The sequence below is a fragment of the Leptodactylus fuscus genome, chromosome 10 (genome assembly GCF_031893055.1).
Source record: "Leptodactylus fuscus isolate aLepFus1 chromosome 10, aLepFus1.hap2, whole genome shotgun sequence".
NCBI classification, from domain to species: domain Eukaryota; kingdom Metazoa; phylum Chordata; class Amphibia; order Anura; family Leptodactylidae; genus Leptodactylus; species Leptodactylus fuscus.
Genome location: NC_134274.1, coordinates 65,184,667 through 65,212,003, shown reverse-complemented (window position 1 = coordinate 65,212,003; position 27,337 = coordinate 65,184,667). Strand labels below are relative to the sequence as shown.

The 27,337-nt window shown below is 44.8% G+C and overlaps 1 protein-coding gene across 1 annotated transcript in view; it reads left to right on the top strand.

The window, feature by feature from the left end:
- LOC142183479 (peroxisomal N(1)-acetyl-spermine/spermidine oxidase-like) overlaps positions 1-26,590 on the top strand; it is a 28,443-nt gene extending 1,853 nt beyond the window's left edge. The window contains exons 2-7 of the mRNA XM_075258583.1: positions 3,022-3,505; positions 4,192-4,385; positions 6,532-6,787; positions 19,703-19,815; positions 24,223-24,380; positions 26,335-26,590. Of these exons, the coding sequence (XP_075114684.1) occupies positions 3,022-3,505; positions 4,192-4,385; positions 6,532-6,787; positions 19,703-19,815; positions 24,223-24,380; positions 26,335-26,484 (1,355 nt within the window). The 3' untranslated portion in view covers positions 26,485-26,590. The remainder of the gene's footprint in view (positions 1-3,021; positions 3,506-4,191; positions 4,386-6,531; positions 6,788-19,702; positions 19,816-24,222; positions 24,381-26,334) is intronic.
- The last annotated feature ends 747 nt before the right edge of the window (positions 26,591-27,337 follow it).

Genomic DNA, 27,337 nt, shown 5'->3' with positions numbered 1-27,337 from the left:
AGGACCCATGAATCAGGAGAATAGGGAAGGTTATTTCCCCCATTCTCCTGATTGTCGGCTGCCACATTCACACTCCTCGCTATGGATAGGGGATAACTTATGAAAATTGGAATAGTACTTTAAGTGAAGTGGTTAGAGAGCACCCATATTTAGGTTTGATGCTGCTATGTCACCAGTGCAACTTTTTATGTAGCTGAGGTTTCTAAAGATGCCCATTGCCCATGTATAAATGAGTTTTTTTTTTGATGTTATGTTGTTAAAGAAAAAAAATAAATAAAAATATATATTATAAAATCAGGTAGATGAATCTAGGAGTGGACTCCAGGAAGCTGAACCGCAGCTTTATAATGTCATACTGGTGGTTTAGTGATCCCAAACTTGGCAACAGATTCCCTCAGTATGTGAGAGCCCGGGACTGTGTGTCTGACACTGTGATCTGTAGTACGGGGGCACCACAAGGTTCAGTTCTTGCCCCATTTCTCTTCACACTGTACACTGCTGACTTTAGGCACAACTCATCCAGCTGTTACTTACAGAAGTACTCCGATGACTCTGCTATAGTAGGCCTTATCACTGATGGCGACGATAGGGAATACAGAGACTTAAACCGGGATTTTGTTGAATGGTCCCAGCAGAACCACCTCAGGATTAATGCTGGGAGGATCAAGGAGATGGTGGTGGACTTTAGTAAATGGAGAAGTGCTCCGACCCCGGTGGAGATCCAAGGGACATGCATTGAGATAGTCAGGACCTATAAGTATCTGGGTGTGCTCCTCAATAATAAACTAGACTGGGCTGATCACCTGGAGGCGCTGCACAGAAAGGGCCACAGCAGACTCTACCTGCTCAGGAGGCTGAGGGCCTTTGAAGTCCAGGGGCCACTTCTTAAGGCCTTTTTCAACTCTGTGGTTGCTTCAGCCATCTTTTTCGGTGTAGCCTGCTGGGGGAGCAGTATGTCAACCAGGGACAGAAATAGACTTGACAGGCTGATAGGAGGGCCAGCTCTGTCCTGGGGAGCCCCTTGGACCCAGTACAGGTGGTGGGTGACAGAAGGATACTGTCTGTGGTGACCACCATGCGGGAGAATAAATCCCACCCCATGTATGGGACCTTGATGGCACTTGGCAGCACTGTAAGTGACCGTCTGCTTCACCCCAAGTGTGAGAAGGAGCCATCGCAGGTCCTTCCTTCCAACCGCGATCAGGCGGTATAATCTACATCTGACCAAGAGAAGATCACTCCGCACAGAGAACTAAGTGACCCTGAAGTCTTCCTTCTTTATTCACTTAGCTGCTACAGACTCCTAATATATCTTCTTTTTCTCTGTATAAGTGGGGACCCAAAAGTTTCCAGAATGAGGCTGCTGCGCGCGCAGTTTTCGTAGTACGCGATTCTGCAGCTAGTTATTTGTTCAACCACGCCTTCTCAGTCAGTGTGCCAAGCGGAATTTTGTACAAAAAAATACCGTATTTTTCGGACTATAAGACGCACTTTTTTTCCCCCAAATTTGGGGGGAAAAGAAGGGTGCGTCTTATAGGCCGAATGTGGCGCCTGGCATCCGCTGTAATAGAGAGGCGGAAGCCGGCAAGTGATAGACGCCATTACAGGTGCCGGGGCCTGCGACATCGCTGCGCTCCTGTGCCCTGCATGAAGCCAGCAGCGGGAGGAGTGATGCTATTCTGCTCCTCCGTCCCCCCGCCGCTGGCTTCATGCAGGGCAGGGCAGCGATGTCTCAGGCCCCGGCGTCTATCCCTCCCCGGCCTCTCTAGTACAGCGGAAGCCGGGTCAGTATCAGCGGCCCCTTCTCCCCCGTCCCCACCGGCCCCGTACCTGTAAAGTTGCAGGCCGGCTCCTGCGCGGCGATATCGCAGGAGCCGACCTGTTCGGGTGACAGCCGGGAGCCTAATGAGGCTCCCAGGCCTGTCACTGCTATATATTAGTATTGCGGCTGGGTCTATGTCCAGCCGTAATACTAATACACAGAATGTCCCATAGACGGCAATACAGTTGTATTGCTGTCTATGGGACTTGCAATCAAGTGACCGCAGGTTCAAGCCCCGGGGGGGGAATAAAATAGTTTAAAAAAAAAAAAAAAAAAAAAAAAAGCTTTAAAAATATATAATAAAAATATGAAATAAATAAAAGTTCTAAATCACCTCCTGTCCCTAGAATATATATATCTAAAAGTAGAAAATCATATATCATAAACCACCGGGTTTTTTTTCAATAAAAGGTGATCTAAGCAGTAGATATTCCCCAAAATGGTATAACTAAAAAGTACTTCTGGCCCCGCAAAAAAAAAACACTCTATGCATCCCCGTACAGCTGCAGGGTCACCTGTCAATGTGGCCTTGCAGCTGTTGCAAAACTACAACTCCCATATATTAAATATTTTACCAGTTTTTGCTTCAAAATTTTTTTTTCCCTATTTTCCTCCTCTAAAACCTAGGTGCGTCTTATAGTCCAGTGCGTCTTATAGTCCGAAAAATACGGTAAATACACGCTTCAAAAACAACTTTTCTGGAAACTTTTGGGTACCCCCTGGTATATGTGTGCCTACGTCTGTAATATATTACTGTGTATTATCCTGTATCTGTATTACTATGCTACTGTAACCTACTGAAATTTCCCCACTGTGGGACTATTAAAGGATATCTTATCTTTAAAGCAGTTTGTACTGTTGGTAGAAAGTGTCAGGTGATTTGTAGACAAACCACCTGACACTTTCAACAAAAATGAATTGACCTAAAGAGTATCTGTAAAAAAAAAAAAAAAAAAAAAGCACTGGGATTTCATAGTGTCATGTCAAAGTTGTGACCTATTACTGGAATGAAGAGGCCGGAGCACTAAATTATCACTGTGGCTTACTTACTTTGCAGTGTAAAGACTTGCAGAAAGTCTATGGCCATTCCACCACTATCTGTCTCAATCTTTATCACTATGACACAGGGCAGTTACACTTGTAAAGAATTTTTGTGAAATAATAATGAGATTTAATAAACCGTGTATTTTCTCTTGCAGCAAAAGGTCTGGTTGAGATCGGTGCACAATGGATTCATGGACCATCTCCAGGCAACCCAGTTTTCCGATTGGCATCTCAATTTGCCCTTTTAAGCCCAGATGCCTTGCTTGAGGAGAACCAAAAAATTAATGTGGGTGGCCATCCCTCTGACATCCCAGTTATCTACAGTAGTTCTGGAAAAAAGATCAACCCTGAAGTATTTGCCAACATTACAGAGTTGTATAACACCTGGCTAGAGGAAACCCGGAATTTTACTGATGGTGAATGTGAACCTGGGGCCAGTGTGGGAAGTTTTTTGCGACAAAAGATTGTTGAGAACTCAAAGGGGTGGGATAAAGAATTGGTGGAAATAAACTTGGCTTTCCTGACGGGGTTGCTGAATATAGAATGCTGTATAAGTGGAACCCATAGTATGGACGATGTGGCATTGTGCCCTTTCAGAGAATACACAATGTTTCCTGGACTTGACTGCACCTTTCCTAAGTAAGTATGGTAAGGAAACAACACAATCATATGATAAAGGGGTATTTTAGTGATTTTTAGCTAGTTTGGTGAGGTTCAAATGCTGGGACTCCTACCAGTTGCCTGCAGGTCTCCTGCCTCACCTTTCAAAATTTATGGCACTGGCAAAGATAGCTGAGCATGACATATCCTTGTCACGTCCCGTAGAAATTGAATGGCACAGATCCTTTGACAACTACTCCTGGCAGCTGCTTTGGGCCTGGGGAAGAATGTGAAGTGGAGTCAAGCATGTGCCCTGCTGCTTCATTCAGTACTGTGGATGTAAGGATCCAGTACCGCCACCCCCCCCCCCTTTTGTGATCTAGCCGTTATCATCTAAACATTGGATGCTACTATAAAGATGCCTTCAAACCATCAAATATATCTAACTTAACAATAACTAAACGTCCCAAATATTATGATATATTACTAGATGTACGGAATTGCTTGTTTTACTTAATTAGATCATAGATGGTTCCTTGATGGCGACTTGTCTTATAAGGCGGAGCAGTTAAGCAGCCCGTGACTTGTAGTAATTCTGCTGCTGCTGGTCATGTGGGCACAAGATAAATCACATGAACTATCCCTTTAACCAATGACAATAAATCTGAATAATTTTGCAGCGTTTATCTTTTGTAGAGTATTTATAGTTGTCTTTCTTTTGGTAGAGGTTATGAAAGTCTTGTGAACCACATTAAGGCACCATTACCAGATGGCACAGTGATATTAAACAAACCAGTAAAGAACATTCACTGGAATGGAGCTTTTCGTGACAACAACTCTGATGTGTATCCTGTGAAGGTGCAGTGTGAAGATGGCGACAGCTTTGTGGCGGATCATGTCATTGTCACTGTTCCACTAGGTAAATAAATACAGATTTTTCTTTGAACCTTTTATATTGGTACTCAATGGAGTTATCACATGAAAGTATATGATTAAGGCCCCATGTAGTGAGCTGCAGTCAAAAAGCGCTTTGGGGAAAAAAAAACTGTTGCAACGCATCGCAGTTTTTCCCACAGCACTTTTCACAAAAAGTCCGCAGAGTTTTACTCTTTGGACTTTCTGCTTTTATATTCCTACTAGCTGGTACCCTCGACTTTGTCTGCGATGATTGTAGAAGTGGGTATATACAGGCGCGGGTAAGGTTTTCGTAGTGTGTATAAGCTATGGGATATGAAATGTAAGTTTGTATCTTGTTTTTGCTGTAATTCAGAGAATACATGAGACTTTTGTATTGAAGTTAATTTGTATTAGAGCCGCTATACGGTGTTGTGAGAAACTTTACATAGTGACTTTGGGACAGAAGTATTTGAAGTTAACCCTTTCTTGCCGATGGCCTTTTTTTGATTTTCGTTTTTCTTTTTTGACTCCCCTCCTTCTAAACCCCATTATTTTTTTTATTTCACCGCTCCCAGAGCCATATGAGGTCTTAATTTTTCCTGGGACAAATTTTTCTTCATGATGCCACCATTATTTATTCTATATAATGTACTGGGAAGCAGGGAAAAAATTCAGAATGGGGTGGATTTGAAGAAAAAATGCATTTCTGCGAGTTTCTTACGGGCTTTGGTTTTACGGCGTTCACTGTGCAACCAAAATGACATGTCCCCTGTATTCTGTGTTTCGTTACGATTCCGGGGATACCAAATTTATATGGTTTTATTTACATTTTGACCCCTTAAAAAAAATCCAAAACTGTGTAAAAAATTTTTTTTTTGAAAAGTCGCCATATTCTGACAGTCGTAACTTTTTTTTATACGTGCGTGTACGGGGATGTATAGGATGTCTTTTTTTGCGAGACCGGGTGTACTTTGTAGTTCTACCATTTTCAGGAAATGTTATTGCTTTGATCACTTTTTATTCAAATTTTTATCAGAATCAAAAGAGTGAAAAAACGGCGGTTTGACCATTTTTCCCGCTACGGCGTTTACCGAACAGGAAAAATATTTGTATGGCTTTGTAGAGCGGGCGATTTCGGACGCGGGGATACCTAACATGTATGTGTTTCACAGTTTTTAACTACTTTTATATGTGTTCTAGGGAAAGGGGGGGTGATTTGAATTTTTAATCCTTTTTATTTTTTTTAATTTTTTTAAACTTTTTTTAAACTTTATTTTTTGCATTTATTAGACCGCCTAGGGGTATTGACATGGGTGGGCGGTGTCGCGGATTGTCAGAGCGGTGGGGGTCTGCAAACATGGCTGCTCCGGAGCGTTATAGAGCGCCTCCTGGAGTATCGTTAAGGTGAGGGGCAAAGTCGTAAAGTATATGTATATGTGATTGTGTGGGGTTAGCGGCTAGGCTGTAGAGGGCAATATGAATTTTGTGGCTTGCTATGGTCCAAAGTGTGTGAGATTGCAGAGATGGTGGTGTGAGTTTGGGTTTTGTGGGGGTCCTGGCACAAACGTATGTGCGCTATTGTGACGAAAAGTAGCCTATTGCGCAATCGGGTGTATTAACTATGTTTGTGGAAACTTTCAGCCAAATCGGTCGAGCGGGTTTTGCGTGATTGAGGAACAAACATCCGAACATCCAAACACACAAACCCACAAACTCACAAACTTTAATATTAATAGGATCTAGAAAATGCAATAGTTCCCATAGGCATAATTGACATGCTGCACTCTACACAAATGTGCGTATTTTTAAAATCGCAACATTTCCACTGCAACATTTTTTTTTTTTTTTTTCTACAATGTGTGGATGGGTTTAACCAGAACTGTGGCTCCAGCCCCATTGACAATGAGGCCATATTCGCCTCAAAATCCTGACCAAAAACCTCCGTGTGAACTTACCCCTAGTGGTCAGACCCCCTGGGGTTCAAGATCCTTTTTTTTTTTTAATGATAGAATGCCTTTAAATGACTGCCATGTTATACTACATTTTTCTTATGTTTTCAGAGTATTCCACAGTACTCAGGTTTTTGCAGGAAAGGCTTCATCTCAAAAAGTGGTTGTTACAATTTTTTTTTCTGTGTATGATTTTCAGATGGTTTCATTTGTTTTCAGGGTTTCTCAAGAAACGATATCTAGATTTCTTTAACCCTCCTCTTCCACAAATCAAGATTCAGGCTATTAAAAATTTGGGATTTGGAACCAATAATAAAATTTTACTTGAATTTGAAAAACCCTTTTGGGACCCGAACACTACTTATATCCAGACTGTGTGGGAAGGTGATTCTCCTCTTACTGAACCAAACAAAGACTTGAAGCAAAACTGGGTGAGAAAATTGTCTGGTTGTGTGGTTCTGGAACCACCAGGACAGTAAGTAAGAAACATTATTTTGAAGCTTTAATCCTGTTTGTTATGGAAGGCTATCATGCTGTATCATGTATATTTATGTAATGGGGATCATATGGATGCAATTAAACTTAAAACAATTTTTTTTTTTTTATTTTATTTAGCAAAAGTAGTAAAACTTAAGAAAGCTATATATATTGCTATGTGTTAACCCTTTCCTTAATAGCATTGTGGTTGTCAGGTATTAAATTATTATTTAAATTATATATGCCACATCGGGAGCCCTTTAAAAAACGATAAGTAGAAAGCAAGATCACAAAAATTTCAAATATTTTACATATACCCCAATAGAAAAAAATAAAGCTAGTCAGCAAAGTACAGTTAATCCTGCAAAAAACAAGACCTCATACAGCTACATTGACAGAAAACTAACAAAAGTTTTGGTTTCTAGAGTAAAAACTAATCAGGTCCTTAAAGAGGACCTTTCATCAAATCGGGCACTTGCAGCTCTATATACTGCTGGAAAGCAGACAGTGTGCTGAATTCAGCGCACTGTCGGCTTTCCCGATCCGTTTCCGGTGTAAAGCGCTATTGGTCCCGGGACCGTAGCGCTTTAGTGTCAGAAGGACGTTTCTGACTGTTAGCCAGGAACGTCCTTCTGCCTCGCGGCGCCTATCGTGCTGTACTGTGGAGCGGGGAGGAACGCCCCCTTCCTCTCCTTTATAATACTCGTCTATGGACGAGCTGTGTGAGCAGAGGGAGGGGGCGCTCCTCCCCGCTCCACAGTACAGCGCGACAGGCGCCGCGAGGCAGAAGGACGTTCCTGGCTAACAGTCAAAAACGCCCTTCTGACACTAAAGCGCTACGGTCCCAGGACCGATAGCGCTTTACACCGGGCACGGATCGGGAAAGCCGACAGTGCGCTGAATTCGGCGCACTGTCAGCTTTCCAGCAGTATATAAAACTGCATGTGCCCGATTTGATGAAAGGTCCTCTTTAGGGCCAAAATAGACAGGTTCTCAAGGAATTAAAAACTCTGGTTGACATTATCTTCCGATCTGTTATTAGAGAGGTTGGAACTATCACTGAATCCTGCAGCAAAACTTCAAATTTACTTCTAAGCCACTTATATGCTTAAAGTAAATTTGAGGGCTGATTAATAGCACAATGAGTTTCTTGTATCAAAGTGCATTTTTGCTGTTTAGAAATTCAACATTATGCAATAGGGCAGGGGACAGCAATTCCGGCAGGCTTGACAAGAGTGGCTTGCAAGGCTTATTTCCCTGGCACGGGCAGCCCAAGTCCTCGCTGAATCGAAACAGCGACCCCAGAGTATAATAAGCAGAGCCCCGGGGGAGGTTATGAAACATAAAAAAATGTTACATACCACCTCTGCGCTCCAGAGCCTTTCTGTTCTCTTTGGCGCCTTTGCCCGATGTAAGAGACTGTTGATAGGGCCGCAGTGGTCACGTCAGTGTCATTATGCATATGTGACCCCTGAGACCCAATCATTGGCCGCTGACTTTAGGTAGAAGTCCCGAAGAGAATGGAGCAGCTCCGGAGCGCAGTTTTTTATGTTTTGTCACCTCTCCTAAGGCTCAGCTTATTGTACTCCACAATATAATAGCTAGTGCATGTCAAAAATTTTAATATGATTAAAGTTGGATTATTTTACCATGTGGTGGGGCCACTATGGGGCATAATAGTGTGTGCAGGGGCCATTATGGGACATAATACTGTGTGTAGGGGCCGCTGTGAGACCTAATACCGTGTGCAGGGGCTACTATGGGACATTATTCGGTACTATTCCGTTATCGGGCCAGCAGCAGCGCAGTTCAGCAGCAGCTTTCGGGACAGCAGTTCAGCAGCGGGAATTACAATGACATCCGAGGACTGCTGGCCCGATGCTTGTGCCCAGTAACCAGTACATCGATGACCCCCCTCCCCCATCCTTCTCCTCCTGCCAGTGCTGCCCCCCAGCTCTCCTTACATCTTCCCCGTACCCTCTCCCCGCCACACGACTAGGCCTCACCTCAGCGCTAGTACCGAGACCGAAAGGAAAGACACCGGGGCTCAATCCAGGCCCTGACAAGAAACACGCCGACTATAGGAACGGTGAGCTACAGCGAGCCGGAGGGACAAACTTTCTGCAGCGTCCGGCGGCTATCTAGTAGCATTCATTGCTCAAGATTTACGGTGAGGCCTATTACAGGGAGAGGGTACGGGGCAGATGTAAGAAGAGCTGGGGGGCAGCACTGGAAGGAAGAGGAGGATGAGGGCATCGATCGATGTACTGCCTACTACACACAAGCACGGCCTCTATCATCGGGCCAGCATCGGCTTAGTCATGTGGCGGGGAGAGGGTACGGGGTAGATGTAAGGAGAGCTGGGGGGCAGCACTGGAAGGAGGAGGAGATGGAGGGGGGGTCATTGATGTACTGGCTACTGGGCACAAGCATCGGGCCAGCAGTCCTCGGATGTCATTGTAATTCCCGCTGCTGAACTGAACTGCTGTCCCGAAAGCTGGTGCTGAAATGCGCTGCTGCTGGCCCGATAACGGAATAGTACCCATTATTCTGTATAAAGGTGTGTTTTTGCATGCATATATTGTTGGCCAAAAGTATTGGCACCCCTGCAATTCTGTCAGATAATACTCATTTTCTTCCAGAAAATGATTGCAATCACAAATTATTTGGTATTATTATCTTCATTTAATTTGTCTTCAATGGAAAACCACAAAAATAACTGTCAAAAAGCCAAATTGGATATAATTCCACACCAAACATAAAAAAGGTGGGTGGACAAAAGTATTGGCACTATTTGAAAAATCATGTGATGCTTCTCTAATTTGTGTAATTAACAGCACCTGTTACTTACCTGAGGCACCTAACAGATGGTGGCAATAACTAAATCACACTTGCAGCCAGTTGAAACGGATTAAAGTGGACTCAACCTCTGCCCTGTGTCCTTGTGTGTACCACATTGAGCATGGAGAAAAGAATGAAGACCAAAGAACTGTCTGAGGACTTGAGAAGCAAAATTGTGAGGAAGCATGAGCAATCTCAAGGCTACAAGTCCATCTCCAAAGACCTGAATGTTCCTGTGTCTACCGTGCGCAGTGTCATCAAGAAGTTTAGAGCCTATGGCACTGTGGCTAACCTCCCTAGATGTGGACGGAAAAGAAAAATTGACGAGAGATTTCAACGCAAGATCGTGTGGTTGGTGAATAAAGAACCTTGACTAACATCCAAACAAGTTCAAGCTGCCCTGCAGTCCGAGAGTACAACAGTGTCAACCCGTACTATCCGTCGGCGTCTGAATGAAAAGGGACTGTATGGTAGGATACCCAGGAAGACCCCACTTCTTACCCAGAGACATAAAAAAGCCAGGCTGGAGTTTGCCAAAACTTACCTGAGAAAGCCAAAAACGTTTTGGAAGAATGTTCTCTGGTCAGATGAGACAAAAGTAGAGATTTTTGGGGAAAGGCATCAACATAGAGTTTATAGGAAAAAAAACAGAGGCCTTCAAAGAAAAGAACACGGTCCCTACAGTCAAACATGGTGGAGGTTCCCTGATGTTTTGGGGTTGCTTTGCTGCCTCTGGCACTGGACTGCTTGACCGTGTGCATGGCATTATGAAGTCTGAAGACTACCAACAAATTGTGCAGCATAATGTAGGGCCCAGTGTGAGAAAGCTGGATCTCCCTCAGAGCTCATGGGTCTTCCAGCAGGACAATGACCCAAAACACACTTCAAAAAGCACTAGAAAATGGTTTGAGAGAAAGCACTGGAGACTTGTAAAGTGGCAGCAATGAGTCCAGACCTGAATCCCATAGAACACCTGTGGAGAGGTCTCAAAATGGCAGTTTGGAGAAGGCCCCCTTCAAATCTCAGGGACCTGGAGCAGTTTGCCAAAGAAGAATGGTCTAAAATTCCAGCATTGTAAGAAACTCATTGATGGTTATCGGAAGCGGTTGTTCACAGTATTTTGTCTAAAGGTTGTGCTACCAAGTATTAGGCTGAGGGTGCCAATACTTTTGTCTGGCCCATTTTTTGAGTTTTGTGTAAAATAATCAATGATTTGACTTTTTTTTTTTCATCCTCTTTTGTGTTTTTTCATTGCAAGCAAAATAAATGAAGACATTACCGTATTTTTCGGACTATAAGACGCACTTTTTCCCCGCCAAATTTAGGGGGAAAAGAAGGGTGCGTCTTATAGTCTGAATGTGGCCGCCCGGCATCCGCTGTAATAGAGAGGCAGATGCCGGCGAGGGCTAGATGCCGGCACAGGTGCCGGGGCCTGAGACATCGCTACGCTCCTCTGCCCTGCATGAAGCCAGCAGCGGGAGGAGTGATGCTATTCCGCTCCTCCGTCCCCCCACCACGCTGGGAATATCAGCATCGTTCCAGCTGGCTTCATGCAGGGCAGAGGAGCGCAGCGATGTCTCAGGCCCCGGCACCTGTACCAGCATCTATCCCTCACCGGCATCCGCCTCTCTATTACAGCGGATGCCGGGTCTTTATTGGCGGCCCCTTCTTCCCCCCGGGGCCGGTCCCCACCGGCCCCATACCTGTAAAGTTGCAGGCCGGCTCCTGCGTGGCGATATCGCAGGAGCCGACCTGTTCGGGTGACAGCCGGGAGCCTAATGAAGGCTCCCAGGCCTGTCACTGCTATATTAGTATTGCGGCTGGGTCTATGACCAGCCGTAATACTAATATACAGAATGTCCCATAGACGGCAATACAGTTGTATTGCTGTCTGTGGGACTTGCAATCAAGTGACTGCAGGTTCAAGCCCCCGGGGGGAATAAAATAGTAAAAAAAACAAACAAAAAAAAAAAACGCTTTAAAAATATATAATAAAAAAATGAAATAATTAAAAGTTCTAAATCACCTCCTTTCCCTAGAATATATATAAAAGTAGAAAATCATATGTCAAACACATACACATTAGGTATTCCTGTATCCGAAAATGCCCGGTCTACTAATAGTTTTCCTGTATGGTGAACGTCAAAATCACAAGTGCTAAACCGCCGGGTTTTTTTTTTCAATAAAAGGTGATCTAAGCAATAGACATTCCCCAAAATGGTATAACTAAAAAGTACATCTGGCCCCGCAAAAAAAAAAAACACTCTATGAGTCCCCTTACAGCTGCAGGGTCACCTGTCAATGTGGCCTTGCAGCTGTTGCAAAACTACAACTCCCATATATTTTACAGTTTTTTGCTTCAAAATTTTTTTTCCCTATTTTCCTCCTCTAAAACCTGGTGCGTCTTATAGTCCGAAAAATACGGTAATACCAAAGAGTTTGTGCTTGCAATCATTTTCTGGAAAAAAAATGAGTATTATCTGACAGAATTGCCGGGGTGCCGATACTTTTAACCAACACTGTACATAGTGTGTTTCCACAATAAGACTGCTGCCATACAGTGCTCCTGGACACATACATTTACCACTAATTTGGGGGCTGCACATGGACTTTCATTGCTTCTACTGGAAAAGTACAGATCCGTTCCAGGAAATAGAAGTAAACACATTTGTCTTGTTGCATCTGGTAGCTTTTTTAAAAATTATTATTATTTAAATTGGCATGCCGAACAAAAAAGGTTGCCTACCCCTGCTTTAGTAGATAGAAAACCCTTATTAGCTTGAGGCCCCATGTTGTGGAAATAAAGCTTTTGTGCTTATTTTAATTGGGGACATAGCACTATGTGTATAGACTTGGCCAATAAGAGTCTGACACTAGGAATAACAAAGATGTCAGCTCTGCTCTATACCCTTTGCTTAGGACTATGCTAACCAGTTTTAGCTCAGTACCATATGCGACACAACCTGATTACCCCCCCTCATTCCCCCGGAGCCCCCAGCTATTGTCTGCACCAGGTGCTCCCGGGTCTTACTCAAGCCCCCGGTTTCACTGAGGACTAGGTCACACATATAGGCCTGCCCTTTTCGCAGTCCCCTAGCGCCCCTTATTGGTCAAGGAGAGGACCTAGCTCCTCTGTCCTATTAGGGAACCACAGGAATTTCTCTGGGCGGGGTGAAGTTCTTATTTTTTTTCTCTTATCCTGTGCTCTTTTTTTTTTTTTTTTTCCTCAGCATCACCTGCTTCCTGCAGCTTCTACACGACCTTATCCAGCCTAGCCTGAGGGACACAGCACCTGGGATAACCCTCTGTGCAGCAGTCAGCGACAGGACCTCTGCCTGCAGTCTGGTTGGATAACCCCCTGGGTTACCCCCTTCTTTTTTTTTGCTTGGGCCCTATCCACCATGTCCTCCCGCGATGAGCTACTTCCTCTGCGCACTCCCCGGATAGGGCCACAGCTCACAACTTCTCTCCGACATGTGCAACCTTGTCTATTGGGTACGCCTCTGACTCCAACTCGGAGCATCAGCTAGGCACACCTATATCTGCTGCTACGCAGGAGCTCATCCGTGCATCAGAGATACTTTACAGATTTCAGAGGACCCCTTTCTACCATAGTTGCTGACCTGCTCTTGTCTTCCCCAGCCTTGGGGTGTTTGACCATACGTTTGATGATAAGGAACAATGGCTTCACCCAGACTGTCCCCTACACTTTTCCTTCTCCAAACAAGTGTGTCTCCAAGTGGTCAGAGTCTTCTGCAATGCACAACGTGATAACTAGGCTCTCCCTGGCTACTATTCTACCTTTAGATGACTCTGCTTCACTCAGGAATCCCTTGGACAAGAGGGTGGACTCTTTTGCCAAGGCCGTCTTTATAGCAGCTGGCTCCTCCCTGTGGCCTTCCTTCGCTGCTTCTTGGGTCAGCAAGGCCTGTATTTCCTGGGCCAAACCGCTTCAAAGGGGTTTCTCCAATGAATCCTCCCTATCCTACCTGTTCATCTGTCACATCCTGAACGCTTAATTACCTGTGTGATGCTTCCCTGGAAGCAGCTCACTGTTTACCAAGGTGGCTGCCAATGCAGTGGTACTCTATTGTAATGTTTAGATCTGTTTGTAGAATGCTAAATCCACTTCTAAGAACACTGTCATGGCCCTTTCCTTCTACTGGCACTGTCAGGGCTGACTTTTTGGCAGCGGCCTAGAAAAGTTCATCTCCTAAGCCACAGGGGAAGAAAAGCTCTCTCCTCCCCTAAGCATCAGCCAGCCTCTTCCAATCGTTCTAAGCATTTTCGTTCCTTTCGTGGCTCCACCTCTCACTCTGGTGTATAGTCTTCCCATGACTCTTGCTCAGAAAAGCCCTCTTTCCAGCCCAGACCTCAGGTGGGAGGATAGCTACTCTGCTTTTGGGAAATCGGACTTGCCAGCGTCAATGACATCTGGGTCCGAGAGGTGGTGTCGACCGGCTACTCTATCAAGTTCTCCCTTCCAAATGGAACATTTTTCTGTTTACTTTGCCTTCTCTCCCAGTTGAGTGGACAGTTTTGTTCTTGCTATCTACACTGTCCAGTGGCAGGAGGCCATTGTCCCTGTTCCCACTTCAGATCGTTTCTGGGGTTTTCATTCTAGCCTGTTCATCATTACCAAGGACAGCTGTCTTTGACCTATCCTGGATCTGAAGGGGCTCAACGGGGTTGTCTGCGTCCACAGGTTCTGCATGGAATACGTGCGCTCGTTGGTAGCGTCCCTGGAGACCGGCAAATTCCTGTAACCTATTGAGATCTGCGACACTTACCTCTAGAGATGAGCAAACAGCGAAATATTCGTTTCGAATAGCCCCTCAATATTCGACTATTCAAATGAATATCGAACCCCATTATAGTCTATGGGGAAAAACCGTTCGTTTCAGGGGAAACCACTATTCGACTCAGGTGGGTCACCAAGTCCACTATGACACCTCAGTAAATGATGACAACACCTCTGGAATGCAACTGGGACAGCAGGGGAAGCATGCCTCGGGGCATCTAAGAAGCCCAAGTCACAGTTTTACCCCACCATCACAGCCTATCAACTACACACTTTCCACACTCAAAAAAAACCTCTATGAAAGTGGGAAAATACCTGGAAACCTTCTTCCTCCCCAATTGGATGGACAGAATCCCAAATTTTACGCTAATGAAACCTTAACAATGACAACCACAGATGGAATAGACAATGGGAAATCCAACAGTACCCACCCTTAACTGTCATTGTGGATATGTGTGTGATGTGGTAAGACCTTCAAAAATTCATTTTTCGAGCCCTTCCAAATGAGTAGAGCCATGCACCAGCAGTGTTTTTGGCCCTTGGGGTGACTTGAACCTCTAACTAGCAGAATTTGGGAAAATCAGGGTGGATTGAGCCTAGTAGGAGCAGAATTGTGCAACGCTGAAGGTGGAGGAGGAGGAGGAATTGTAGAGGTTGAGAACACACATGAAACTTCATGTCGGGGTGCTTGACACCGGTGGACATGAAAATGATAGGTCTATCCAATGGCTGTTCATTTTGATGAAAGTCAGCTGGTCAGCACTGACAGCCGGCAGCGCTTGTCTGTGATTATGTCACCGGCTGCGCTGAAGACCCTTTCCAATAGCACGCTGGCGGCAGGGCAGGAAAGGACCTCTAATGCATACAGCGAAAGTTCAAGCCACAAATCCAACTTGGAGTCCCAATAAGTGTAGGGTGCAGAGGGATTGGAGAGGACAGGGCTGTGTACGACCAGGTACTCCCGCAACATGCGCCTATAATTCTCCCTCCTGGTGACACTAGGCCCCTCAGTGGTGGCAGTAGTGGTGCCACTAACGTCTCCCAGATCTTGGAGAATGTGCCCCTAGTGGGTGTGGACCGAATGGCAGTTGCCTGTTGGAGGAACTCTCCTCTCTGCTGCCAACGAGAGTTGATGGAAACATCTCCATCATATTCTGCACCAGTTGCTTGTGGCAATCATTAATGTGACTGGCCCTCCCCTCTACGGAATAAAAGTCAAGATATTATTTTTATACTAGGGGGTCGAAGATTGCAAAATTCCAGTACTGGTTGCTGTCCAGGATTTTGACAATGCGTTTGTCACTTGAAAAGCACTCCAACATGTATTCAGCCATGTGTGCCAGAGTGTTACTTGTCATGACTTCACTGCTCCCACTGGAATGGTCACTCTCCATTTCCTCCTCTTCCTCCTCCTCCATTTCGCCTCATCCACGCTGCAGCAATGGAATGCAATGAACTTCCCCACTAGCCTCCTGTGTGACAATGAGATCATCTGCCACTTCATCTTCCTCCTCCTCTTCCTCCGTCAATATACACTGTGAAGCGGACAGGAGTATGCACTGACTATCCTCCTGGGATGGTTCTGCTCCTATGCCCGACTCCTCAGAGTACAATGCGTTATCCCTGATGGCGATGAGGGATTCTCGCATCACACACAGGAGCGGAATTGTAACACTCAAGGGTGCGTCGTCACAGCTGACCCTCTTGGTGGACTCCTCAAAAACACGCAAGATCTCGCATAAGTCTGCCATCCATGGCCACTCATGGTGCAGAAACTTCAGGAGTTGACTCTGAGGAACCCATGGATTTTGGAGATGGTACTCCATCAAGGGTCTCTGCTGCTCACACACTCTGCTCAACATGCGGTATGTCAAATTTCAGCGTGTTGGGACGTCGCACAACAGCCGGTGTTCTGGCAGATGGAGGAGTTGCTGGAGTGATTTGAGGCTAGCAGCGGCTACTGTAGACTTCCGAAAGTGGGCGCACAAGCGCCGCACTTTCACCAGTAGCTCGGGTAAATTGGGGTACGTTTTTAAAAAACGTTGCACCACTAAATTGAAAACGTGGGCCAGCCATGGAACGTGTTGGAGGTTGGCAAGCTCCAGAGCCGCTACCAGGTTCCGGCTGTTATCACACACGACCATGCCTGGGCCCAGGTACAGCGGCAAAAACCATGTTGACGTCTCATCGAGGAGGGCATCCCTCACCTCGGAGGCAGTGTGCTGTCTGTCCCCCAAGCAGATGAGCTTCAGCACGGCCTGCTGACTTCTCCCCACGCCAGTGCTGCAGCGTTTCCAGCAGGTAGCTGGGGTTGATGTGATGGCGGTGGAGGAGGAGGGTGGTGGTTCAGCCCCCCTGCCAGGAATGTTGGGCAGGGAAATGAGGTAGACCGCCCTAGTTTGTGACCCGGTCCCAGCCTCAACTACATTCACCCAGTGTGCTGTCAATGAAATGTAGCGTCCCTGTCCGCATGCACTTGTCCACGCGTCGATGGTCTAGTGGAGCTTTGTACAAAGCGAGGAACTTAGGGCCCGCCTGATGTTGCGTGACACATGCTGGCGCAAGGCAGGGACGGCACTGCGGGAGTAGTGATGGCTTGGGACGGCATAGTGAGGTGCCGCACTTGCCATCAGGTCACGGAAGGGCTGAGTTTCCACAAGCCGGAACGGCAACATCTCCTGGGCCAGGAGTTTGGAGATGTGCCCGTTTAAGGCTTGTGCATGTGGTTGGATAGCGCTGTATTTTTGCCTGCGCTCAAACGTCTGGGAGATGGTGGGTTGCTGGGAAGAGGCGCATGATGGTGCAGGAGAAGGAATTGAGGCAGGAAGAGGGGAGGATGAGGGAGAAGTCCCCAAAGTGGTGGAGGCAGATGTGGAGGTTACTTGGCTGGTGGTCTGGACTGCAGCGCAAAGTTTTGAGTTGCAAAGTGTGCAAGCCACACTATATTTGTCCTCCGCACATACATTGAAAAATCTCCAGACCACCGAAGACAGTGGCCTCGATGGGGGAGTTTTTCTAGGCTGGCTAGAATAGGGAACATTTTGGGCCTTGTTGGCTGTGGCTTGGCTTTGGTGAAACAGATGTCTTCTGCCTCTGGACATGCCTCTGTCCAATTCTTCTCTCGGCTCCTCCTCCTGCACACCGCCCATGGCAACAGGCTGCCCTGATGGTAACTGTGTCTCATCATCGTCACTGAGGGCAGGTTGCTGGTCAACAACAACAACAGGAGATGTCGGATGCTTCAGTGTTTGGGTATCAGGACACAGAAACTCATCTGGTAGCTCCTGTGATTCGGGAAGTGGTGGGACAGAGAGAGGGACAGTGAATGGACCCGAAAGTAGCTCCTGGGAAGTGGGAAAGGTGGGATTACTTTGCTGGGAAGATTGGGCATGTTTTGAGGAAGGAGGACCAGACTGTTGGGTAGGAGGAGAAGTTGAGGTAGAGGCTGACTGGCTGGTGGAGAATGTGCTGGAAGCATTATCCGCTAGCCATTGTAACACCTGTTCCTGGTGCTCGGGCTTGGTTAGGGTTGTACCCTCTACCCTTCTTAATGTGGCCATCAAGCCGGCGACTGTGGGGAAGCGCAATGCTTGCTGCCGCAGAGGAGTAGGCACAGGATACGCTGTTGGTTGACCGTAACCTTGCTCCCCAGCTACATTTCCACGCCCTCGTCCCCATCCTCGTCCCCTACCCTTTGCGCTATCCTTCCGCATTTTTAGATATATAGTAATGCAATTTTTATGGTCTATACACCAAGGAAAGCTGGGTTGAGCATATATATCCGGACTTAATTGCTGTGTATCCCTGTTAGGTTTTGAGGGTACACACAGTGGAAAGCTGGGTTGAGCGTATATAGCCGGACTTAATTGCTGTGTATCCCTGTTAGGTTTTGAGGGTACGCACAGTGGAAAGCTGGGTTGAGCGTATATAGCTTGACGTGCTGTGTATCCCACTTTGGCGTTTGGGGAGGACACACCGCGCAAAGCTGGATTGAGCGTCTATCGACTCCTCTCCCTGCAGTAAAAGAGCTATTGTTCTTCAGTTTTTTCCCTGCCTAGCAGAAGCTAATCCCTATCTAGCCCTTAGCAGATCTCTCTCCCTATCTCTCACCGCAAGTATGACGAAGATGGCGACCAATATTCTTATAAATCCGAGGTCACATGTTTTCGGCAGCCAATGGGTTTTTTCAATGCCTACGTTGTCATAGTTCCTGTCCCACCTCCCCTGTACAGTTATTGGTACAAAAAACGCGCCAGGGAGGTAGGAGGGGATCCAAATTTTTACTGCGTTTGCCGCGTGGTATTTGATTGGAATCGAATACCTCAAACAGCCTGATATTCGATCAAATACCAATACGATCGAACGGCGTTCGCTCATCTCTACTTGCCTCCACATTCCCATCGCGCTGTGCTGTCAGTGCTTTTTTAGTTTCATGGCGGGTTTGTGTCATTTTCAGTTCATCACTCTCCCTTTCAGGGTGGCTTCCACTCCCTTGAGTATTTACCTAGGCAATAGCATCTCTCATGGCCATCCTCCATTAAAGAGGAGTTGCTGGGACTTCATAGTTGAACAACCTGGTGAAAGCTCCCTCCAAGATGGACAATCTGACCAGTGCACGGATTAACTTGGACCTCCTTCTATATTTCCCTCTCTCCATTAGGACATTCTATGGTGCCGTGTCCCCCAGTGAAATAAGAGAGAAATGTATTTTTGTACTCACAGTAAAATCCTTTCCTCATTGTATTCAATAAGGGACACAGATCCCACCTTTGTTTTTTGTTTTTCCTCCCCCAAGCTGTTTTGGTTCATTTTTAGGTTCAGGACATGTTGGTTCAGCTTTTTTGTTTGTTTGTTTCTTTCTTTCTTTCTTTCTCCTACTGCTGAGTTACATACCGGTTAGAATAGTATCTGTGGAAAGGGTATAGTCCAGAGGCAGGGCTGACATCTATTGCTATTCCTAGTGGTCAGATCTATGCTTATTGGAGCGGTCTCCCTTCAATGAATACAGCTAGAAAATAAGTTGAAAATATATAGGAAGGACTGCAAAATCTAGAGCAAAAAAGCTGCGTTTCCGCAATGTGGAGCCTCAATACAACTAACTCTTTTGGCCTTTATATGCTCCTAAAATGAAAAAATCCTTCTGGAATGAGATCCTTCTTTTCTCCACCAAGTAGCATAAAATTTCTTGTGTACGGTTAGGGAAAATCTACTGAGAAAAGTGAAGATATGCTTCCTGATGGTGTAGGACTGTCTGATATTTTGTTTTGCCAGGCTAGGGCATGTGCTTTGTTGTTTCATTGCTGGAAAGGAATCTGAATTTATGGAAACCTTAACAGATGAAGAAATTCTCTCTTCAATGACTGATCTTTTCAGAAAAATGACAGGTAAATGAAAATATATACTATACACAACCCTAGTGTTCATTCCGAGCCGAGAGCTTACGCCATGTGCATGGGAGCGCTCGTAGAGAAAAAAGCAGCCCATTCATTTCAATGGGGAGCGCTCGTATGCCGGCTCCCATTGAAATGAATGGGATCTGCTTTATACGCGCTGATTGTGAACGTGTTTTAATGTTTAGAATCAGTAGCGTATACTCAGTGTGAATGCACCCTAAGGCCCCATGTTGCTGCTTTTTTTTTTTTTTTGCACCTAAGCCATTAGTAGTTACAAAGGAATCAGAAAAACATAGGAAGCTCTCACTTATACATCTACCTTTTGCTCAGTCTACTTCTGGCTTTGGCTTACGCTAGGTTCACACTAGCGCCCAGAGTCCAGAAGACGGAAAGTCTTCTGCATGCAGAAGACGGAAAGCTGTCAGACCGGGTCCGGCCGTGTGCGCCGGTGAGCGTTTTATGCTCTCCGCCGCAAAACCGGGTTTTTTAAACCAGACACAGAGTACTGCATGTCCGACTCTGTGTCCGATTTTAAAAAAACTGTTTTGCGGCGGAGAGCATAAAATGCTCACTGGCGCTCACGGCCGGACATCTTTCAAACCTATTCAAATGAATGGGTTTGAAAGAGTCCTGCAGGGTTCCGTCTCCTGCTCAGTTTTGTGCACAACAACGGAAACCTGCATGAACGGAGACCGGGCGCAGATGTGAACAAGGTCTTAAAAAAACCACAACAGAATCTGCAAGAAAAAAAGCTGCCTGTCAGCAACAGGGGCTTTAGCCTTACTCTGTTATTGAATGGTTGTCTGGAAGGTACAGCTTCTCTGGGTAGTTTTATTTTATTTATTTATTTATTTATTTTTCAATACCTTATTTTAAAAATTGTTTTGCCCACAAAGGCAACTTATCCTTGGGGCAACACAATGGCTCAGTGCTTAGCACTGCAGCCTTGCAGCACCGGAGTCCTGGATTCGATTTCCTGCCAAGGACAATATCTGCAAGGAGTTTGTATGTTCTCCCCGTTTTTGCCTGGATTTCCTCCCATACTCCAAAGACAACTTATCCTTTACCCATTTACTTTGTAAATTGGTGGGGTTTAAATGCTGGAAAATTCTGAATATAGGAGATGCTTTAACACCATAGGAACATTAAAATAGAGCTGTGGTTGCAGAGTCTAACCTGCTGCAGTTACCTTCTGTGTGGCCTGTATGTCATTTTGATCTAGTTTTTGAAGTCAGTGCTAGAAGTTGGTTTTTAAAGCGTAACTAAACTTTCAGACAACTTTTGATTTTCTGGCAGTATTTGTGTCATTAATCATTTTTTTTAATATACTTTGATCAAATTTTGGCTCCTTGCAGGCGCAAGTGTGAACACCCCCTTTTTGTTATGTTTTAATTAGAGATGAGCGAACACTGTTCGGATCAGCCGTTCCGAACAGCACGCTCCCATAGAAATGAATGGAAGCACCTGGCATGTACACTTTGCCGGCGGCCGGTTGCCGTGCCAGGTGCTTCCATTCATTTCTATGGGAGCGTGCTGTTCCGAACGGCTGATCCGAACAGTGTTCGCTCATCTCTAGTTTTAATATCTTTAAAAAAAAATGTTAAAGGGATCCTATCATTAAAACTCAATTTTTTTCTCACTAACGCGTCAAAATAGCCTTAAGAAAGGCTATTCTTCTCCTACCTTTCGCTGTCTTCTCCATGCCGCCGTTCACCTGTAAACCGTGTTTTTTTCGGCATGCAAATGAGTTCTCTTGCAGCACTGGTGGCGGACTCCAGCTCTCAAACAGCACTGGGGGCGCCCCCAATGCTGTGAGAGAACTCTCTAGCGACGCCTCCATCATCTTCAGGAACCCACCTCTCTGCGCGTCCTCTTCCGTCCTGGGTTTTCAATTTTCTAGGCCTCGGGCCATAAGAAAATGGCTGCTTACACTGTAAGCTGTATAAGCGGCCCTTTTCTTGTGGCCCAGGCATGCGCAGTTGGCTCTGCCCGAGGCCTAGAAAATTGAAGACCCATAACGGAAGAAGACTCGCAGAGAGGCGGGTTCCTGAAGAAGATGGAGGCGTTGCTGGAGAGTTCTCTCACAGCATTGGGGGCGCCCCCAGTGCTGCGAGAGAACTCATTTGCATACTGACAAAAACCAGGATTACAGGCGAACGGTGGCGCGGAGAAGACAACGAAAGGTAGGAGAAGAATACCTTTTCTTAAGGCTATTCCGACTTGGTACCTAGAAAAAAATTGCATTTAAATGATAGGATCCCTTTAAGCTTTACTATGGCTATATCAGTAAAAGAAAAATTAATTGTATGAGCTTTGGAAAGTGGAGAGAAAAATTCAAAAACAAGAAACCAAAATTGACTTGTCCTAAAAGGGTTAAATGGAAGAAAAGCATACATAGATTTATAAAAAAATGAAAACAGGGAGAAACACATAGGGAATTTTCTGTATTTTTCTTTTTTAGACTATACTCCTAGTTTAGGCTTCAAAGATTGCATCAATATGGGACATGTGTAAGCCGTATACACTGGGTATGGTAGTATCAGAAGCAATAATTTATCAAAAAGGGTACCCCCGAAAAAAGAAAAATAACCCTAAAACATAACTTTTATTAATACCAATAAAAGAACCAAGTCCCTATTAAAATGCGAGAGGAGGCTTCCTGAATTGTATAAGACCTCACTATTCATACATCTATAAGAGGTAGGGCAAGGATAAAGTCCAGACACTCAGACCTGTCTATCTGATGTAGCACTAGTTGCATAGGTCAGACCTGTGCAAATACTAGGACCTACCATAAAGGTCCCAGGAACTGTGGTTTTTACCGCACTTTCTCCATCATCTCTCCTTATATACATCGTCAATACTGTCCTGAGGAGCGAGACACGTCGACAGAATATATATCGCTTAATAGCGAGACACGTCGACAGAATATATACCGCTTAGTTAGCTAATATTTGTTTATTCCCACATGTCTAATATCAGCTGGCCTCATGCTGAACTTGTTTCAGAAGCTATAGCAGTTTGTTCTTAGGGATAGACACATTACAGAACATAGCTGCTAGTCTGACCAGCTGAACAAGCTGCAGGAAGTGTCTTTCCCTCCTGCTATATCTGTACCCCACGGATGTGGCTATCTGCAGTTGTACTAGTGGAATTAGTCTATGTATGCCTGAACAACACTATCTTTACTTATATTTTGGAGTTATCGATAGTTTGTCTATGGGGGGGGGGGCTTATGTATATGTAGTCCTTTAACAATATATTCTCAGTACCTAGCAATCAGATAGACATTTCTGAGTGTCTCAACTTTATCCTTGCCCTACCTCCTATGGATGTATGAATGGTGAGGTCTTCTACAATTCAAGAGGCCTCCTCTCGCATTTTAATAGGGACTTGGTTCTTTTATTGGTATTAATAAAAGTTACATGTGAAAGCACCCTTAGATTAAAGGGATTCTACCACTAAATATGTATTTTTTGTGTTTTAGATGTCAGAATAGCCTTTAGAAAGGCTATTTGTCTCTTACCTTTAGACGTGGTCTCTGTGCCGCCGTTCCTTAGAAATACCGGTTTTTAACGATATGCAAATGAGTTCTCTTGCAGCAATGGGGGCAGGCCCCAGCGCTCAAACAGCGATGGGGGCGTCCCCACTGCTGCCAGAGAACTCTCTCCAGCGACGCCTCCATCTTCAGCTGCATCCTCCCCTTCTCTTGTCATCTTCCGTCTGGGTCAGCTCCAACGCCTGCGCAGTTGGCTCTGCCAGTGAAACACTAGTAGAGCTGACTGCGCATGCCGGGCGGTGGCCATTTTTTTAGAGGAGAGTACTGTGCGTGCACGCAATTGCGGCCTCGAAAAAATGACCGCCGGCCGACATGTGCAGTCAGCTCTACTAGTATCTCACTGGCAGAGCCGACTGCGCAGGTTTCGGAGTTGACCCAGACGGAAGACGACGAGAGGATGGGAGGATGCAGCTGAAGATAGAGGTGTTGCTGGAGAGAGTTCTCTGGCAGCAGTGGGGACACCCCCAACGCCCTTTGAGCGCTGGGGCCCTGCCATTGCTGCGAGAGAACTCATTTGCATACCAGTAAAAACCGGTATTTCTAAGGAACGACGGCGCAGAGACCACGTCTAAAGGTAAGAGAGGAATATATTCAGTGGTAGAATCCCTTTAAGGCTGAGTAACCATTTGAATATCGATTTTAATAGTGTAGTAGATTAGTAGCTAATCTACATGTCAGCTTTGTTTTTTACCATGTCACATAAGCAGTGTGGCTTCAACATGTGGACTTTTTATCCATGTTACCGTGACTCTGTTTTAATACAATGTAATAATTATTTTGTACATTCAGCATTGTTTCAGAAACACATAAGTAAGATGATTGTTTCTCACTTAATCTAGGGAATCCCGAGCTGCCTCCACCAATAAGCATTCTGCGTTCTCAGTGGCATAGTCAGCCATATACTGGTGGCTCCTACAGCTATGTAGCAGTGGGCAGCTCTGGTATAGATGTGAACAACCTAGCAGAGCCACTGCCTACAGACAAAGAAGCTCTAAAGGTAACGTATGTTGTATCACTGCTAATTTATTTGAGTCTGCAATATACTGTACTTATGTAAAAAAAATATTTTATTCCAACAAAACTATATTTAAAATAAATAAAAACTAGCAAAAGCCTGACAAAGCCCATTAAAAGCTGCCAATTATCGTCATGATTTGCCAGTGACTTTTTCATGTGCAGTGACAGACGCAGGTAACATTCATGGTCCACCATTAATTGCTGAGCTGTAACTGGTCTTGCACATCCAAGCAATGGCAAGTGCAGGTGCAGCCCAACAAATAGCAGAAAAGCATAAGCATTACCCATGGTCACTAATGCCCATGTACTGGCGCCATAATGAAGAAGATAAGCAATCCTATTGTTTATTATTGGACATTAGTTTTAGTGCCGTAAAAGTAATCTAGGTCCTGGTGTTCAGTGGTGTGGACTGGTCTGTTGGGAATTGCAGGGCACACGATGCAATACCAGAAACTGGAATGTGTATGTGAAATAGTGATTGAATAATACTGCCATATTGTGACAGGATAACACTGCCACACTGTAAACTGAAAAACACCAATGCACTGTGACTACTGTGTACTACCATTACTGTAACTGAATATCATATTGTAACTCAATACCAGCACTCTAGTTAAGGGGGTTTTCCAGGCAAAAAAACATTTCTAAAAAATATCTGTTAGTGTTACCAGTGGTTTAATAAATGCACCCAAATACCTTAAGCAGTGTTTTGAGTGGGTTCTGGGTTTGTCTTGGCGCTCCTGGTATTCTCTGCATTAGTTTACATGGGTAGCTTCCTACTGCGTTCTTAGCCTACAACTCCCATGATGCATTGCAGTTCACTCAAATCCTCCCTCTCACTCTCTCCCTTACATTTCACTAGCTAGCCTGTGGACTACTAGCCCTACCTACCTAACTAACTAAATCAGCCCCCCAAACCCCTCCATCATGCTTACCTATCTTCTTGTCCTGGAGATCACTTTTGTCGGTGCTGCTGTCTCCTCTTCTGCCCACGCCTGCACAGTAGGGCCGTTCTATTGCACATTCATGGGAGGCCCGCTGCTTGTGTTTTCTTCTGCTGGCGATCTAATGCGCAAGGCGCCAGCTCCCTTGCAAGGGAAGTGACACCTAGTAGAAGAGGACATGAACACTTGTGAGTATGGTGGTGGTGGTGGGGTTCTGGTGTAAATTATGATTTCTCAATCCACTGGCTGTTTTGGGACAGACTGTCTTCATGATTATAGCAGGCTCATAAGGCCATGTTCACACTTGTGTGGAGTCTTCAAGTGACTTCTATTTCAGCAGTCTACTTATCTACTGTTCTGCTCCACTGACTGACAAGAACAATGGATAGGCCAGCGCTGATGTGAATTTCGCTCGAGCTATGTGTTTAGATATATACCTTTAATGCTCTTAGTAGTCAAACTACACAATATTTCACATCCGACATATTAGATAAAAAAAAAAAATACATGGACCGCGCATTCCAATGTTATACACTGATCTATACCTATCACACTATTTATCCAGCCATAATATGAAAAATAATATTCAAAAATACATGTCATGAGTACATCCACACATACCAATGTACCAATTTTTAACAATTTGCAAACTCTTCAATAGAAATGCCACAAAATATATTTTTTAATATTGAAATCACTACTAGGATAGAGCTGATGGTTCTTTCTTTTTTCCTCCTAGCTCCCCTTCTTTGGTATCTTTCCTGATGTTTCTCTGTTTTTGTTTTTTTGTTATGTCCCTTGTGGTATCATATGCATGTAAGAACAATATTGTGCCTTTGGGCTATTATACCTCATTATCATACAAATATATCTTGGTATTTGTAAAATGTTAATGTTATGGACCATGTGTATTGTATTTTCAGTATCGTATAAGTAGCACATATATGTTACATATGCTTAGTCTTAATTCTATGTTTTGGTTTTTTTTAGCCAATGCAGGTTCTATTTGCTGGAGAAGCCACAGAAAGAAACTACTATTCGACAACACATGGAGCCCTCATGACCGGTTGGAGGGAAGCACAGCGTCTGATTGATAGATATCCAGAGCTAAGAGCCACTGTTAGCAAAGCTAAACTCTAAAGAGCTACGGTCATTGATAAAAGTGCACCAATGTTTTTTAATATCTTACAACAGTATTTTTTTAAACAATAAATATATTGGTATGGTAATACAAGAGAAAAATAAAGGGGAGAATTTATTAAGCTGCTTATTTTTTTGCAGTAGCCAGATTTGTACAAAAATGTGTGTAAATGGATACATTTTTACCAATCTTGGCACTTTAAAAAAAAAAAAAAAAAAAAAGTGTTTGAGAGGGTTGCAGCAAGGCTTATCTAATATATATACTGCAATTCATGGTAGAAATTTATAGCACAAATCTACACCATCTTATAGCTGGCATGGATTTTACTTACAGGTTTGCTACTGTCAAAAGATGTGCCACATTTTAATTAAATATTATTTAATAAATACTAGAGATGAGCGAACAGTGTTCTATCGAATACATGTTCGATCGGATATCACACTGTTCGCCATGTTCGAATCGAATCGAACACCGCGTGGTAAACTGACTAAAAACTCGATTCCCCTCCCACCTTCCCTGGCGCTTTTTTTGCACCAATAACAGCGCAGGGGAGGTGGGACAGGAAGTACAACAACAGGGACATTGAAAAAAAATACTAAAAACCCATTGGCTGCCGAAAACATGTGACCTCTGAACAGCGGCGGCCATTTTCGAGTCAGTCAGAGCTTGCACTTTGTCAGGGACGGAGTTCTCCGTCAATTTAGATAGGGATTAGATTCTGCTAGGCAGGGATAGGATAGGAGAGGAGAAGAAAACCAACAGCTCTTTTAAGAGCTACATTGAAGGGAGAATTAAAAAAAAGAATGTCACAGGGTCTACCCAGTAACGCTAACGTGGGATTCACAGGCTGCA